Raw genomic sequence first — 17,989 nt, forward strand, 5'->3', positions numbered from 1 at the left:
TGCTCTCCCGTTTCATCACATAAAAACATTTGGTGTATCACAACATGAAAAATACAACAAAGGAGGACTCGGACTCCCAAGCTGCTTGAAACCATCAGGCGAGAACGGGACAACCTTCTTCAGCCCAAAATCCACCACCGGTCTCTTTAAGTCCCGCTCATATACACTCTATGGACTTGTGTTAGAGAAGAAGGGATGTTACATAACGTTAAATGTGTGAAACGTGTTTCTGCCATCACATTAAAAACGATGGTTTGTGTAAGGATGATCCCTCCACTTAAACATTGGTACTGTGTCTAAAATGTGGGTTTTGCAAATCATTGTACTGGGTTTCAATTTACATTTTTTTAAACTGGGGTTGTACTTACACCTTCTGTTGTGAATAAAATACCATGTTTGCGGTTCTATTTCTTGTTCTGCGATTTGATTATACAATAATCAAGTACAATAACGTCCATAAACCTGGCTCATGTGAAATGTAGGATAAAACAGTGAACCTTACAGAAGTTGGCAGCCGGATGTGGACCTGAGAGAAAGACTCTACGTCGCCCCCTGCTGGCAGTCAGGGTTATTACACTAATACACTGCTATTAATGATCCCTTGTGGTTTTATAGTTGGAAATATAACATTTTATATTCCAAATCAGAAGACAAGCTTGGGCCCAAACATTCAGACTTGAATTTAATTCAATTATTATTGCTAGTTTTACTACTCCTTTAGTTTTTTCTGGGCATGTGGCTTCTCAAAGTTTTCATGGATGAGAATCATAGTGAAGGATTATAAATAAACTGAAACCTGTTTTCTGGCCCTGTCTGTTCAGCCTTTTCTCACCAAAAGTAAAAGCAAACACCAGGGATGTAATGCTCCATAGTTTGGATAATAATGTACCTTTTATACCAAATACAGACAAGAGGAAGCCCGTATGCTATTGGTTTTTATTCTATGTTACACGTGACCATAAACTCTGGAGATGGAAGTTACAGTTGAGATAAAGATACATTAAATATATTCAGGTAGTCGAGTAGGAAAAAGGGTTCGTGTATGTGTTGTGAGAGACAGTATGCACCACATGTGTTTTATTTCACGAGACAAGGAATGGAAAAAAAAGTGACTTTAAAATCAGTTTTGAAAATCACAAAAACAGGACATGAGAACTGGTGGTCTGGACCTACGTGAAAAAAAACTGAACATAAGCCCACATACAAAAGAGGAATAAATAAAACGTTATTATTTCACAGACACAGCAACAACAGACGGCAGAGATCTTCCTTTCCCTCCGAGTTTGGTGTGCTAAAGAGAGAGAGGGGACGATAACGAGGAGAGGGTCTCCCTTCCTCTGTCTCATGTGGCAGGAACCTCTGGATGCGTAACTATGCCGATGTCTGAGGAGGGGAGGGGGAGATGGGGGGGTTTCTGCGGGGCGGCGTCTCTAAGGCTTCATATGGCACGTCCACACTAGAACTGTACGGTTACTCCGGCCAGAGTCTCTGGCTACATCTGTGCCCCGCAGTCACCCCCATAGACATAAATACGTAGAGGCCCAATTGGATGTGGCAAGACTGCTCTGTAAACTAATAGAATATGGATTTATTTTCATAAAGCGCCTTTCTACAAAGAAATTTACGTTTTACGTCTCATTTATTTATTCACACACGCACTAATATACTTGGGAAACAGTTAGGCACCAAATATAATATATTAAATTTGCTCAGATGGCAAAAATAAGAACTTTATTTATCCCACATAGGAGTAATTCATGTTATATCAGCTATAGAGAACAAGGTAGTGCCGACAAACAATATATATCAACAAAGCATATTTTACATAAACATATTTAAAATTTTACAAGTAACAAAATAACATATTTGAACCATTTTTCAGATTTTTTCATTTTTTTATTGTCTGAAAAATGGTTCTAATGTTATTTTATTGTCTGTTATTTGAAAATTGGTTTTGTTGATGAGAAAATATGTTTCTCTTTTTTTCTTATTTTTGTGAGGGTGGATATATATTGTTTTCCAGCACTACCTTGTTCTCTATAGCTGATATAACATGAATTACTCTTATGTGGGATAAATAAAGTTCTTATTTTTGCCATTAGAGAAAATTAAAAATATTATATTTGGTGCCTAACTGTTTCCCAAGTATATTAGTGCGCGTGTGAATGAATAAATGAGACGTAAAACGTACATTTCTTTGTAGAAAGGCGCTTTATGAAAATAAGTCCATTTACTTGTATTAGTTTACAGCGCAGTCTTGCCACATCCAATATGGCGGCAACGTTGACGTATCGCAGCAGTGGGCAAGAACACTTGATGGATGCATCTACGTAAATATGTCTATGGTCACCCCCCCAACGTCACCTCCTTTCCTCCTCGAAGCCCCCCGACTACACGAACCCATGTCTGACTCTAGAAGGCACTGGTATAGACTTGTTTCTCCAACATTCTAACATCTGGATTTTCCATGACACGTGAGCAACTGAGGCAAATGAGGATGCAGTGGAACACGCGTACAGACACACTCGGGCCAGCCGGGTCTCTCCGGGGCTGCAGCTGGCTCCCGCCATCGCTACCAGGTCTCTCCGTTACAACCTGCGTTGGTTTACGAAGTTTTCATCGCTTAACAGTCTGCTGACGGCGGAGGCAATAGGATATGTAAACGTCGACAAGGCTAACTTTATGACAGGCAAAACGTTCAGACAGTCCTGGAGTGTTTGGAGTCGTTTCTGAATTGGTTGTTGAGATGAAATCGTGACGGATGTGGTTTTGAAAGGTCAGGAGTTCCCAGATGTTGCCTTCATCCTTTTTTTTAAGCGACAAATGTCTCGGCGTATTCTCGACCCCTGGAAGCACACGTCAGTCCTTGAACACATAAGTCCTTAAAGACATCGGTCCATAAACACGTCGGTCGATAAACACGTCAGTCCATGAACACATCAGTCCCTAAAGACGTCAGTCCTTGAACACATCAGTCCCTAAAGACGTCAGTCCTTGAACACATCAGTCCTTAAAGACGTCAGTCCATAAACACGTCAGTCCTTGAACACATCAGTCCATAAACACGTCAGTCCTTAAACACATCAGTCCTTAAAGACGTCGGTCCTTAAACACATCAGTCCTTAAACACATCAGTCCTTAAAGATGTCAGTCCTTAAACACATCAGTCCTTAAACACATCGGTCCTTAAACACATCAGTCCTTAAACACGTCGGTCCTTAAAGACGTCGGTCCTTAAACACATCAGTCCTTAAAGACGTCGGTCCTTAAACACATTAGTCCTTAAACACATCAATCCTTAAACACGTCGGTCCTTAAACACATTAGTCCTTAAACACATCAATCCTTAAACACGTCGGTCTTTAAACACGTCAGTCCTTAAACACATCAGTCCTTAAACACATCAGTCCTTAAACACGTCAGTCCTTGAAGACGTCAGTCCTTAAACACATCAGTCCTTAAAGACGTCAGTCCTTAAACACATCGGCCCTTAAACACGTCAGTCCTTAAACACATCAGTCCTTAAACACATCGGTCCTTAAAGACGTCAGTCCTTAAACACATCAGTCCTTAAACACGTCAGTCCTTAAACACATCAGTCCTTAAACACATCAGTCCTTAAACACATCAGTCCCTAAAGACGTCAGTCCTTGAACACATCAGTCCTTAAAGACGTCAGTCCTTGAACACATCAGTCCTTAAAGACGTCAGTCCTTGAAGACGTCAGTCCTTGAACACATCAGTCCTTGAACACATCAGTCCTTGAACACATCAGTGTTTAAACACATCAGTCCTTGAACACATCAGTCCTTAAACACGTCAGTCCTTAAACAAAGGCCACATTTTCAAAGAATTATTCTGAATGTTGAGTTTTGAAGCGACATCTAAAGCTGGACATGTGCAGGTAGTTTCATTTATACTCGAGTGTTTAGGCCCACAAAAAAAAAACACACACACACAACTTTTGAGACTTAAAAGACGAAGGCAACAAATTGGAAGAACGACGGATCCCCACAAGACTTTTGGAGACTCCTCCCGGGGAACTATTGAGGCTGTTTGGAGGGAATGTTTGCTTATGCAACATGTTTCTAGTGGATAGACACAAACGTGGAGGAGAGGGATTTGTGCAAACATCTAGTGTCTTTACTGCAGACCTTAATGTTGGGGGGATGTGCACTACTCTGGAGGAGCTGCCCCCCCCCCAATGAATATTTACACAGTGATCAGGACTGACTGCTAGTCAACACACCGGGTTCGGCTGTTACTTCTACACCTGGAATGGTTCAACACAATTACAGTAGGAAAAAGTCTACAAATCTATGTCCTCTCGCTAGTAGTTTACTAAAGTGACTATTCTAGTTCTCCCGGTTAAAAATCGGAGGCTCAAATGCACTGGAAGAGCTGACGGATGCTCTGACCGTCGACAGACGTCTCCCTGGTCTGATCTGGAGTCTGCTGTTAAAACTGGGGAGCATTTTTTTTCTCTATTCTGCTCACACAATGAAAACCTGTAAGAAACCAGGTGGATTCTGGGAAATATGTATATTTTCACTCCTGCCATAAGTTAGAAGTGTGATTATTTGATCTGCCTCTGCGTATTGAGTAAGTATGACAACAACTACTTGAAGTTGACGGCAGTTTCACAGTGATAAAAAGACATTGCTCCACACTTAAACCCTTGTCAGACTTCAATATATCATCTTTAGACTGTGGTTGTCGTGGAGACTTGATAACAAAGACACAAGATGTGCATTAGTGGACTTCAGCGCTGCGTTCAGGTGCAGAAGAGGCAGCTGGTTCCTGTTTATGCAGAGGCTGCTGGGTGATTTGAAATGCCTGTAGACAGGAAGGAAAGTAGATATATTTCCAGGAGAACACTAAGTTAGGTCTAAGACCTGAGACAGCTCAATAACCTTGGCTGATTTTGTGTTTTTCTAGTAGAGAAAAATCAGCTGGGAATGCTTGGACAAAATCCATCAGCTCATTTAGTCCGAACGCCGGGAGGAGAGCGGTCACTGAAATGTAGGAAAAAAACTGAGAGAAAGCGACTTTGTGGCCCGCTGTTGATGAAAGCATCCGACCGATCACAGGGGGAACCCATAAACACGGCGCCAGGGGCGAGACGATTGAAATTTCAAAAGCATTTCTGCCTTAAAATACTGTACAAAGGGCTGAAGTCCGAACCATACTGGTTTGCAGATTGCTCCAAAATCTAGCCTTTTGTTCTGTTTCTGAGACATTTATACCTTTTTCCTTCTCTTACATGTTCACACATGGAATCCAACGCCCATATCAGAGTATTTAATAATAAGAATTAAAAAAAAGAAAGAAAAAATATATATATATATATATATATATATATAACATTGATTGGACCACTTTTTCTCCCTTTTGTTTCTCCAAGCAGACTTCTGTTTATAAATGACATGTAAAGCAAAGAACCAAGACGTTAGAAAAAAAGCATTAAAATGTAATGCATCGCACACATCTGTGTTACATTCTGAGTTGTGTTCCTTGTTTCTGTTTTCAAAGGTTCCCTGTCATCTGAGGTGAAATGTGATTCAACAGAGCAGCGTCTCTCCGTCAGAAAAAGCACAACAGAAACAAAAGAAACTGCTAAAAAAGATGGCTGCTGCTTGTGCCTCTAAGATCAAGGCAAATGAACGAGCTCCCGGGTGGCAGACGAGGCGTCGTCGCATCAAAATCCCCCCTCCAGCCGCAGCCTTGCTTTGAAATCTGTGGATCTCCCCCGAGACTTGGAATGGACCGGTTTCTAAATACACAGGAGTTTGTAAAAAGTCTGTGGAGTGGAGGCTCCCACTCTGGACACGAGGACAGGGTTTAGTAAAGACAGAGAGGGACAGAGGTGGAGGACACCGTCGTCCTGAGAGGTCCCAGTCCATGGGCCAAAGTGCTCCGCGCCGCGATGGCTCGACTTCAGCCGCACTCGCTCCGGCTTATGGCTGCTACTTGAAGACGTAGTTGATCAGAACCTGAAGGACGATGAGGAAGAGGATGACGACGTAGTCGCGCTGGCGGAGGAAGGAGCTTCCCTCCGTCCGGCTGACGGCACGGTTCCGCAGAACAGCGATGCTCCTGCAAACATAAAGCACAGAGGCCGGGGTCAGGGCGGCCGTGTGCAGAGCCGGACCAAGGTATAAGAGAACTAAGAGGCTGCTTAGAGCCCTGTGACCACTAGGGGGCACCCAAGAGTTAAAAATACAATAAAATAAAAATACAATTGTTTTTTTATGTGTGAGTGATGATTCTACAATGGAGTATTAGGGCCAAACTAAGACAAAAAAAAATGGAACTTAAATAATATTACGGAATATTACGGGAATAAAGTAATATAAAGTAATATATGAGGACTCTAACATATGAGAACTCTAACAGGAAGAGCACATGGGTGGAAGAGGCGCTGTCTGGTATAGTAGAGTATAGTATAGTAAAGTAGAGTAGGGTATATATAGTATAGTATAGTAGTGGTGACTGCAAGGCTAGTGGTGGTTCCATCTGCTGAAGAGGTTTTGTTGTTTCTCAGGAAACAATGAGGATGATCATAAAGATTTTCTTCTTCCACAAAAGACGCAATTTCTTCCAAGTCTGTGTGGTTTCTTCTCCGAAATAGACGCAGTCGTTTGCACAATCGTTTTAAAGTCCTTATACTGATAATAATTCCATGCTGATGTGCCAAAAGTATCTCCTCATTTTTGAAACCGATACCAAAATATAACTTCACAAGATGCTCAATATTCCTCATTTTAACACAGGGAGAAGAAGCTCTTCCTTCTCGTAATATTACGACTTTATTCTCGTAATTTTACGACTTTATTCTCATATTATGACTTTATTCTCGTAATTTCCAATTTTTTTTTGTCTTAGTTTGGCCGTTATACGACGGAGTATGATTCATACATTAGTAAAGGTATGTTATTTTACAAAAACACAATCATTCATATTATTACATAAACACTATAGTATTCTATCACTTTAAATATTAAGTGTAAATCCACCCCAGGCTCCTCTTGTAGCTCAATTTGCTCCATTTCAGATTAAAAACCATAGATGGTAAAAACCTGCCAGGCTGACAGTAGGATGATGGAAACAACACTGCTGAAACTGTGCAGCTCTTTGACCTTTGACCTGTTGCTTCTCTGTGTGGCCAGTAGGGGCAGTTGCTGACTTTGGAAAATATTAATTGAAAGATTTTTCTGCAAGTTTGTTAATCTGTTGTTGCTTCCATGGTCTTAATCACTGTGGATTACAATCTAACTACAACAAAAAGTTCTTACATCTAGTTTTACAAGTGTATTGTAATGACAGGGAAGAACATGAAATAAGTTTATAGAGGGCGTGAATGATCAATAATCAGTATTATTGGCAGTAATAGATGCCCTCTCACCTGTTAATGTCCTCCTGCGTCTGCTTTATGGATTCAATGGCACTTTGGAGTTCTCCGAGGTCGGCACCTTTTTTCCTCAACCGACTGTTGTGTTTGCTTTTGTGTCCTGAGAGGGAGAAAAGAGGAATGGATATTTTTTTCTCTATTCTGCTCACACAATGAAAAGCTGTAAGAAACCAGGTGGATTCTGGGAAATATGTATATTTTAAACTGTTATGTACGCTTTTGTACGGAAGAGTATTAGGGCCAGGCAGGAGAAAAATAAAAATAATAATTTAGGAGGAAGATTTTTTTGTCATTATGCACTTCGAGAAAAAAGTCGAAATGTCGAGATTAATGTTGAAATGTTGAGAAAAAAGGCAAAATTTCGACTTTAGTCTTGAAATTGTATTTCAACATTATTCTCGACATTTCAACTTTTTTCTCATCATTTCGACTTTTTTCTCAAAGTGCACAATAAAAAGAATCTTCCCCTCTCAAATATTCTTTCTCCTGCCTGGCCCTAATACTGTTCCGTACGTTTGTGTCCTGAGAGGGAGAAAATAAGAATTCCATATTATTCTCTTTATTAAGTCAGAGTCCCAGATACCGGGAGGATCCAGGACTTTAATAAGACAGAGAAAACAGACGAGCCTGCAGCACATTTCTTTCCATGGTGCCATGCAATCTAGGTGGATTCCTGAGGGAATGTATGATCAAACACAGCATACTGGCGGCTGTGATGGTGCTAAATACTTTGTAGGATAAAACTAAGAAATAAAACAAAAAGAGCAGAGAAGCCCGAGTATTTCACTTCTTCTCCTCTCCTGCAGCGGGTCCAGCCATCATCGTCTCTCCTAACATGTCCGGCTTTTCCGGTTCGTCTCTTCATTTTGTGAAGGACTGAAGGAGGTTGAATCCCTCATCATTCCTCCAATGGTGAAGCCCAGATGCTGCAGACTGAATACCCAGCATGATGCTGCTGCCACGGCGCTTGGCTGTAGCTATGATGATGATAATGGTGATGATGGTGGGAGCTGCTCAGCTGGCACCTCACAGTCATTATCTATGAAACCGGGCTTCATCTAGCGCTGCCTCTTCTTACACCGGGAGCAACTAGTGTTGTTTTTCTCCGCCCGTTTCAGTTTTAGGGCCAATCCCAATACACCCCCTACTTTCTACCACTAGCCCTAAAAATTAAGCCACAGGCGTAGGGCCCTTGTAATCTTCTCTAGTGATTGGGACACCACTTGCTACGTCACTGCGTGGTTTACGTTCGGGTACGTAAGCGACTGCGTAGTTACGTTTGCACATACGTCACACCATATCAGGAAGCCCAGAGCCAAAAGCTGTTTTAATTTCAGCTGTAGCTCTGTTAATATGCCACTTTATTAAGTTTTAATATTTTTTCCAGGCGTAAAAGTAACCGTTAAGATCCCCAACCTGGGCTCAGTTTATCCAAATAACGCCTGTTAAGAAATTTGATCCGATGTTTTCGGAGATGAGAAGAGCCGCCGGCTCGGGAGCTGATTTATGGTTCCGCGTTAAATCGACTTTTAACGCGGAACCATAAATCAGTCTTTATTCTGGCGAGGTTTGAAAAAGACTTGATTATATACATTCACTGAGTGAATATTATGAAAGTAAAATATATATTTCTCGCTAGAAATGTAATCAAAACGCATTTTTATGCAGAAACTAACTCAAAATATTGATTTTATATACTAAAAAATAATTAGTTTTTATTTTAGTCTAGTTTTAGTCAAAGATTGTATTTAGACAAACCCATTTTATAATTCAAACAAGGTTGACCATTTCACTTCCTACAAATCTGCCATCAACACAGCCAGGTCCACCTACTACTCCCATATCATCAACTCTGCTGACAGCAACACCCGGACTTTATTCTCAACTGTCAACAAACTCCTGAAACCAGCTGAAACTCCCTCTCATCTCATCTCCACCTCACAGTGTCAAGAGTTTCTGGACTTTTTCAATTCAAAAATTGTCAATATCCACCAACAACTGACTCTTCCTGCACCAACGCAACCCACCTTCTCCCAGCGGAACACCCTGGACCCTCCACCCTCCAACACCCTGTCCACATTTCAACTCCCATCTGTTGAAGGTATTAATAGACTCATCAAAGCATCCAAGAACTCTACCTGCCCTCTTGATCCTCTCCCCACTGCCTTAATTAAAGCCTGTCTGCCAACAGTCTCACCCATAATAACTGCCATAGTTCACTCCTCTCTTTCCACTGCCACTGTTCCACCATCATTAAAGACTGCTTCCATCACTCCCATTCTCAAAAAACCTGGTTTAGATCCAATCGACCACAATAATTATCGCCCCATTTCCAACCTCCCATTCATCTCTAAGATTCTGGAAAAGACAGTAGCAACCCACCTCCAGAACCACCTGCACAACAATAGCCTCTTTGAACCATTTCAGTCTGGTTTCCGCCCAAAACACAGTACAGAAACTGCATTAATCAAGATCACCAACGACCTCCTCCTGGCAGCAGATTCTGGCCTTCTCACCATCCTCATCCTCCTCGACCTCAGTGCCGCCTTTGACACCATCTCCCACTCCATACTCCTGGAACGCCTGGCTGGCACTGGGGTCTCTGGTACTGCAATAAAATGGTTCACCTCATATCTCTCTGACAGGAAACAGTTCGTTCAAGGCAAAAATGTACACTCACAACCATCACTCATCACACATGGTGTTCCACAGGGATCAGTACTTGGACCGCTTCTCTTCATTGTATACATCCTCCCCCACTTTGGAATCCAGTTTCACTGTTATGCCGATGACACACAACTCTACATCTCCACTAAACCAAGCACCTCCCTCCCCCCCCCCCACTCTTACTGACTGTCTCAACACCATCAATTTCTGGATGACAAACAACTTTCTTAAATTAAAAATCGTCGGCACAAGGTCCACACTCTCCAAGACCCACCCCTTCAATATCTCCATTGATGGTCACCCGGTCCACATCTCCTCCAAAGTCAAAAGCCTTGGCGTCATTCTGGACAGTGTTCTCTCTTTTTCCCCCCACATCAGTAACATTACCCGTACTGCTTTCATGCACCTACGGAACATCGCCAGAATCCGCCCATCTCTCACCCAGCACAACACCCAGGTCTTGGTCCACGCACTTGTCACCTCACGCATTGATTACTGCAACTCCATCCTCACTGGCCTACCCAAAAACTTCTCCACCGTCTCCAAATCATCCAGAACTCTGCTGCCAGAATCACCACCCGTACAAAACGCACTGACCACATCACCCCCATCCTCATCCAGCTCCACTGGCTACTTGTCCATCACCGCATCCAATATAAAGTTCTTCTCCTCACATTTAAAGCTCTCCATAACCTGGTCCCTCAATACCTGTCAGACCTTCTCCACCCGTACACCCCCACCCGTGCTCTACGCTCCTCCTCAGCTGCTCTCCTGTCTGTACCCAAATTTAAACTGGCCACTATGGGTGGCAGAGCCTTCAGTTGCTCTGCACCCAGACTCTGGAACTCTCTCCCCCCCTGCATCCGTCAGATTGACTCGATTGGACAATTCAAATCTCACCTCAAGACCCACCTGTTCAGACTTGCATATCCAGTCTAAATTTTTTTGTATTCTATTTTATTTCCTGTTGTATTTTATTCGTATTTTCTATGTTTTTTGTAAGGTGTCCTTGGGTGCTCAGAAAGGCGCCAACAAATAAAATCTATTATTATTATTATTATTATTATTATTATCTTATTACTATGGATCTGATTCTCCAACCAGAGGAAACTACTGAAAACATGGACATTAAAGATCTTTGTTAGAATATTTCATTTAGTTTTGGTTGACAAAAATGAAGACACATTTTATCAGAGTTTGCTTCCGTACCCGTGCGACTCGGAATGCGTGTTTAAATAAGCTTGGAAGAGAAAATCTTCCACAGATAGTAGCTTGTTTCGAGTCATGATGGATCGATTAACCAGCCATGGTATCAGGTGATGGATCATTTCCATTATTTAACGGAAACTGTTAGTTTGTGCACAAACGTCAGAGTTGTGTGCAAACTTGTAAGTGTGGCAAACACCGTTTAACATTTATTAGTGGATCTAGATAGACAGAAAAGAGCTCCTTCGAGTTGTATAGTTCTACACTTTTGTAAATAATTGCCATCAGCTATTGAAAACCCCATTCAAGTCCATTTTAAATATTCCAGTTTGTTGTGAATCTTTTGTTCCTTGAAACTGTTCTTGTGCAACCAACCAAATCCTGCCTAAGAGCAAATTATCCATAACTCTGCCAACAAATCATTGTTGTGCACGAAATGTCAGGCTACACATACATTTTTATATGAGTTTATAAATATTACAAATTTGCCAGCATTTTCGTTGCGTCTCGTCTCGTTTTCCTCAGGTGATAAAGGTTCGTTGATGATATTTACTCATAATTTTCCTTGACGGAAGCAACTTTAAGAGCAACTAACATGATCAGGTATTTGTAGGGCTGCCACCTTTCAGAAATAGAAATAAGGGACACCCCGATTTCAGCAGCGCAGGCGCCAAAAAAAGGGACATCCCTAAAACTTCTAAAATGCATAGAAATGTATTTATTCTATATGAACAAACAAACAAAATGCTTTGATTTAAAGTGCTTTAATAGCATTGAAGTTGCATGACTGTACAGACAGACAACCATACTGGGAACTGAAATGCTATGTATGTCCAAATCAGCCCAGATGTGCTGTATGCAGGTAAATATAAATATAGATACAGGTGAAGGTCGGAAAATTGGAATATGGTGTAAAAGTTAATTTATTTCAATAATTCAACTTAAAAGTTGAAACTAATATATTACATAGTCTCATTACATGCAAAGCAAGATATATTGAGCCTTTATTTGTTATAATTCTGATGATTGAATTGTTTATTGATGTCATAAAAGAGATAAAAGAGAGATTTTTTATTTGGGGTTTTCATAAACTGTGAGCCATAATCATCAAAATTATAACAAATAAAGGCTTGAAATATCTCACTTTGCATGTAGTGGGAAATAATATATTTGTTTCATCTTTAGTTGAATTTACTGAATCGAATGAAGTGACATGACATCAATAAATAACAGAGCGTACCAACATACAGGACTGTCTCAGAAAATTTGAATATTGTGATAAAGTCCTTTATTTTCTGTAATGCAAAAATGTAATAAATTCTGGATTCATTACAAATCAACTGAAATATTGCAAGCCTTTTATTATTTTAATATTGCTGATCATGGCTTACAGCTTAAGAAAACTCACATATCCTATCTCAAAAAATTTGAATATTCTGGGAATCTTAATCTTAAACTGTAAACCATAATCAGCATTATTAAAATAATAAAAGCCTTGCAATATTTCAATTGATTTGTAATGAATCCAGAATGTATGACATTTTTGTTTTTTTAATTGCATTACAGAAAATAAAGAACTTCATCACAATATTCAAATTTTCTGAGACAGTCCTCTATGTTGCTGTCTTTAATGTATCCTGTCCTTTATTTTGTTCATTATTGTTAGTTCGTTAGTGTGTGTGCGTGTGTGACAGACGTGCATGGGACAATTGAAATACGGAATAAACGGCATTCCGTATTGGTTCAATACGAAACGCAACTTTTAATTCCCAATTACATAACAATTCTGTATTTCAAGGGACGGACGGTCAACCCTGGGTATTTGTGTGTGTGGTCCAGGCGGCCCCAGGCCAACGTCTGGCCGTGATTGTGAATATGGACGTGCACTACTCACGCTCGCTGCCCGAGGAGTCCTGGCGGTCCGGTTCTGGTGAGGAGCAGCCGCTCTCCGGGCTCTTGGGCTTGTCGCTCTTGTGTTTCCTCTTTGGCACCGTTACCTATCGACACATGCACAAACACAGACATGAGCAGCAGTAGACGGCTCAGCTGGGCTCCACACGGCGTGCACGGCTACACGGATGCACATTTAAACGGAGGTAAATAAAGCAGAAGACGTCCCACCCGTCCAGACAGGTGAGAGGCAGCTGGCACTTCAGTGAGGGATCACTGACAGAAGTAACAACAGCAAGCAGCATCGCCGAGGGCTGGAGGTGCAGGTGATTCATGAACGATGCCTGACAAGTTCTGTTTAAACGCCCCATTTTAAGAAATTAAACTAAGAATTAATCCCTACGAATCCGAGTATTAATCCGAGTATTAGGGCCAGGCAGGAGAAAAATAAAAATAATATTTTAGAGGAGGAAGATTTTTTTTTCATTATGCATTTAGAGAAAAAAGTCGAAATGTCGAGATTAATGCTGAAGTACAATTTCGAGAAAAAAGTAGAAATTAATGTTGAAATAATATTTAAAGAAAAAAGCCAAAATTTTGTGAATAAAGTTGAAATGTTGGGAAAATGGGCAAAAAGGCAAAATTTTGACTTTATAAAAAGAAATTTCGACTTTACTTTTGAAATTGTATTTCAACATTATTCTCGTCATTTCAACTTTTTTCTCAACATTTCGACTTTTTTTTCAACATTTCAACTTTTTTTTCGAAATTTTATTTCAACATTAATCTCGACTTTTTTCTCGAAGTGCACAATAAAAAAAATCTTCCCCTCTTAAATATTTCTCTTCCTGCATGGCCCTAATACTCTTCCGTAAATCCGTCATTACAAGTCTGTGAACACGGAAAATACCATGACCCTCATGATGTGAGTTTGCAGGTCAGTTATGGCTTCTATTTACTTCAGTCTGATCTCATCCAAATGTTTTCCTGGCCGAAGCGAAGAGATTCATTTTGAAGTCAGAAGAAAAGGAAAGATGCGTCTCCCTTTTGGCTGGAAAGATTTGAAAGGTTATAAAACTGTCTGAAGAGATGTGTAGGCCTGTGTTGAAAAGATCTATTTTCTGATTCTAAATCGATTCTCATATTAATTCCTAAAAATCGATTCCTACCTGTATGTCTAAAGATTGATTTTTTTTCATTATTACATTTTCGCCCGGTGAACTTTAATCACAGTAGTCACGTCATTTAATTCACACACATGCTGTTGCAATTTCTTTCTTTTTTTCACTTTAAACAGATATTGAAAGGCATATTTGAGTTATTTATTTCTTAGTTATTTATTTCATACAAATAACTTTTGGAAATTTAGTTTTTGCCCAAAAAAGGAATGTTTTGTTGGACACGAGCATAACTAGTGCCATGTTTTTGCCTTTAAATATGTTTAAAGGTATGAAAATATTAAAATTTTCAGTCCTTACAGCATCATTAGCTGCCAATACTTGTTGAATCTCAATATAATACTAGAATTAATATGTTGCAGAACTACAGTCATATAATTCAGGCAACAGCTCAAAAAAACATTTTTAATAACACTAACCCAAATCAATATCGAATTGAATCAAATCTTGATAATCGATTCTGAATCTTAAGAATCGGAATCGAATCGATTCTTAAGATTTGAATCGATACCCAGCTCTACTTGTGAGGCTGGTTGTTGTTTTAGGATTAGCCAAAAAGACCAGAATATCAAAGTATCTGGAACCAAGCTGTACATATGTTTTCCCCCACAGAACTGCTCATCAATACATTTCAAGCAGTGTAAAAAAGAGTGATAAGCTAAGGATGCTTAATCACAGCCAGATCTAAGGATAAGGACGTCCGATCTGGACTCTGATCCAGCAGACTGCACCTGGTCTCCTCAGATCTGCCCAGTCAGAGCGTAAACAAAGCCTGCAAGATGATGGAGACAGATGCTGATTCATCTGCTGACTTTACTGGCTGCAGCATTCGGCGCGTTGTTGCTCTAAACTCACACTCATGCAAGAGAGAGGAAACAACGCCGTTCATCTGCCGCAGCAGCCTCGAACCTCGGGCCTTCCCCACACGCCTTTAACGAGCAGTGGCCGAGTCAAGAGTTCATTAGTGAACGCAAACATAAAAGATGAAGTCGAGGACGAGCACGGAGGGCATGGCGACCACCAACAGTCCGGTAACGTAACTCGACAAGGAGCAGTCACCGCTTTTACAAACATATTTACTGAATAGGTCTGTGTTGAAAAGATCAATTTTCTGATTCTAAATCGATTCTCATATTAATTCCTAAAAATGGATTCATATGTCTAAAGATCGATTTTTTTTTTCATCATTACATTACAACTTTTGGTATTTTTTTTTTGTTTATGCAGAAAAAAGGAATGTTTTGTTGGACACGAGCATAATTAGTGCCATGTTTTTGCCTTTAAATATGGTTAAAGGTATGAAAATATTAAAGTTTTCAGTTATAAATGCGTAAATTGTCTATATTTCTTTGCTTTATATACTGTCTTGGGGTTACATTTGCATAAAATGCTAAAAACTAAATTCTCATAAATGGGGAAAACTAAAAGCGATTTCATCCGTCTCTCTTTCCTCCCTGGATCTTTTTGGTAATTCTGCCACACAATGTTTCTGTTTGCAGTTCTATCAGCATTCTGGGAGCTGATTGGTCCTTACAGCATCATTAGCTGCAATACTTGCTGTTGAATCTCAATATAATACTAGTATTCATATGTTGCATAACTACAGTCATATAATTCATGCAACAGCTGAAAAAACTGTTTTAATAACACTAACCCAAATCAATATTGGAATCGGATTGAATTAAAGCGTGATAACGATTCTGAATCTTAAGAATCGGAATCGATTCTTGACATTTGAATCGATCCCCAGCTCTATTAGTGAATATAAAGAGAGAAACTTCTTTCCTTTCAGACTTGTGAACTTTACATATTGTAGGTAAATAGTTGTATTTCTAGAAGGAGCTGATGTCATGCATGTCTCCTCCAGGCTGAGGAGTAACTGTCTCTTCAGAAAACACTGAACACAAAGTTACCACTGTCAACTCCACCTCTCTTCCCTCCAAAGGACGCAAGGACAACTCATGGATTCAGTCCAAAGACGGCAATGTTTTATTTGCTTTCATAGTTTGTGAAATGCTGGTTAATCTGGTCAAGTTTATGTTTAACTGCTGTGTGATGGTTAATGAAAGCATTGAAGCATTGACTTCACTGGTTTTGTGTTGAATGAGTTTGCACTAAAATAATATTTCATTTTTCAGTAAAAAATATTTCATTTTGAGTTTGAAAAATTAAAACTATAGAATACAGAAGGATAATACAAAAGTGAAAATGTTACAATTCTGTTGAATGTTAAAACTTTACTAAAAATGTGGAAAGTGGAATGAAATAAGATTTTTCTTTATTCCATTTAAAAAGTTTAAAAGGCTTAAAATGCCACTTTTCCTGAAGAAGTAGGATAAGCAGACTTATGCCCAGCACAATTATTCATTTGTTGTGGGTTTATCCACTTCTTTTGCACTTTTTTTTTTACAATGCACTTTAATGCATTCAATGCATTTTTTTGTTTTAAGGCCTATGTTAATTTTTCAGCAGTCAGTTATAGGCATAATGTAAGCTCAAAGATGGAAAAAAAATATTTTGCTAATGTATTTATTTTAAGTTATTGTGCTTTGTTGGTATAATGTCTGCTGGAATATTTAAAAAATGCTGGGAAATTAAAAAATGTTCAGCTGTTCATGTTCAATAAATATTTCTTGTGATCAAAGTAAAAGATGCCTAGAGCACATTTATTTGATTTATGCAATGGTGAAAAAATTGGCAAAATAACTGAAAAACTGCAAAGAACCATGTTTGGTATGTTATTCGGCCAAGTGTTAATCATTATTTTCGGTTTCGGCCACAAATTTTCATTTCGGTGCATCACTAGTTTAAGTTGTTAACTTTTGTTTCTGTCTTTAAAGGTTTACAACCTATTGTGGTGAAGTGACCTAGCGACCTAAAGAAAAATAAAAGTTTGAGTTGGAAATTGGAATTGAGTTGTCCTTGCGTCCTTTGGAGGGGAAAGAGCGGTGGACTTGACGAGCACCAAGCCACAGCATGCAGTCCACATGATCGTCCATCTCACGGGGAGACAACAGCCAGCGCCAGGACATCCAATAAAAAAAGAGGAAGATGGACGAAAAGACACAGATGAAGGGCAGGCAATGATGGCGGCAGCACAGCGATGGTGACACAACGAGAGGAAGCGACAGCTGAGATGAGGCGCCGGGTGTTGCAATGGAAGATGGCTGAGACGGCGAAGATGCTTTCTGGTAAAGCTGGCGCTGCGATCGGGGCCACATACCTGGCACTTGCAATTGTCCCTCCGCGGCCCCTGGTTACTCAGACTAATAAGACTGCCAGAACGTACCATAGGGGTGCGGTGTCGGACCTTGGTCTGGATACAGCCGTCTTTCTCAAACTGGATCAGGTCGTTGAGCGGGTCCCAGGGCCGTGTGCTGAGGAGAGAGAAGAGAGACCGGAGGAGAGGAGAGGTGAGGACGGACAGAGCTGGTCTTTGTAATTTTAACTAAAGTAACCTGACTCTGCACAGTTCTTCAAACGCTCCAATCTTTTCTTTTTTTAATTTTAATATTTTATTACTTTACTATTACTATTTTATTTATTATTGTAAGGCACAGTAGAACAGGAATCAATTAAATTAACATTATTTCTGTATGGCAATCTACAATATATAGGATATTTGACACTATAACAA

At 40.0% G+C, this 17,989-nt stretch overlaps 1 protein-coding gene across 8 annotated transcripts in view; it reads right to left on the reverse strand.

The window, feature by feature from the left end:
- Positions 1-2,958: 2,958 nt before the first annotated feature.
- The window catches only part of osbpl8 (oxysterol binding protein-like 8), a 135,859-nt gene continuing 120,828 nt past the window's right edge, over positions 2,959-17,989 (reverse strand). For 6 of the 8 annotated variants that reach the window (XM_061714648.1, XM_061714644.1, XM_061714645.1 and 3 more), the window contains 4 exons: positions 17,576-17,729; positions 13,179-13,281; positions 7,406-7,511; positions 2,959-6,096 (listed from right to left, as the gene is read on the reverse strand). In XM_061714648.1, the coding sequence (XP_061570632.1) occupies positions 5,967-6,096; positions 7,406-7,511; positions 13,179-13,281; positions 17,576-17,729 (493 nt within the window). In that variant the 3' untranslated portion in view covers positions 2,959-5,966. The remainder of the gene's footprint in view (positions 6,097-7,405; positions 7,512-13,178; positions 13,282-17,575; positions 17,730-17,989) is intronic. The other 2 variants (XM_061714646.1, XM_061714651.1) reach the window with 1 other exon arrangement.

Source organism: Cololabis saira, chromosome 23, assembly GCF_033807715.1.
Source record: "Cololabis saira isolate AMF1-May2022 chromosome 23, fColSai1.1, whole genome shotgun sequence".
In the NCBI taxonomy this organism is placed as follows: domain Eukaryota; kingdom Metazoa; phylum Chordata; class Actinopteri; order Beloniformes; family Belonidae; genus Cololabis; species Cololabis saira.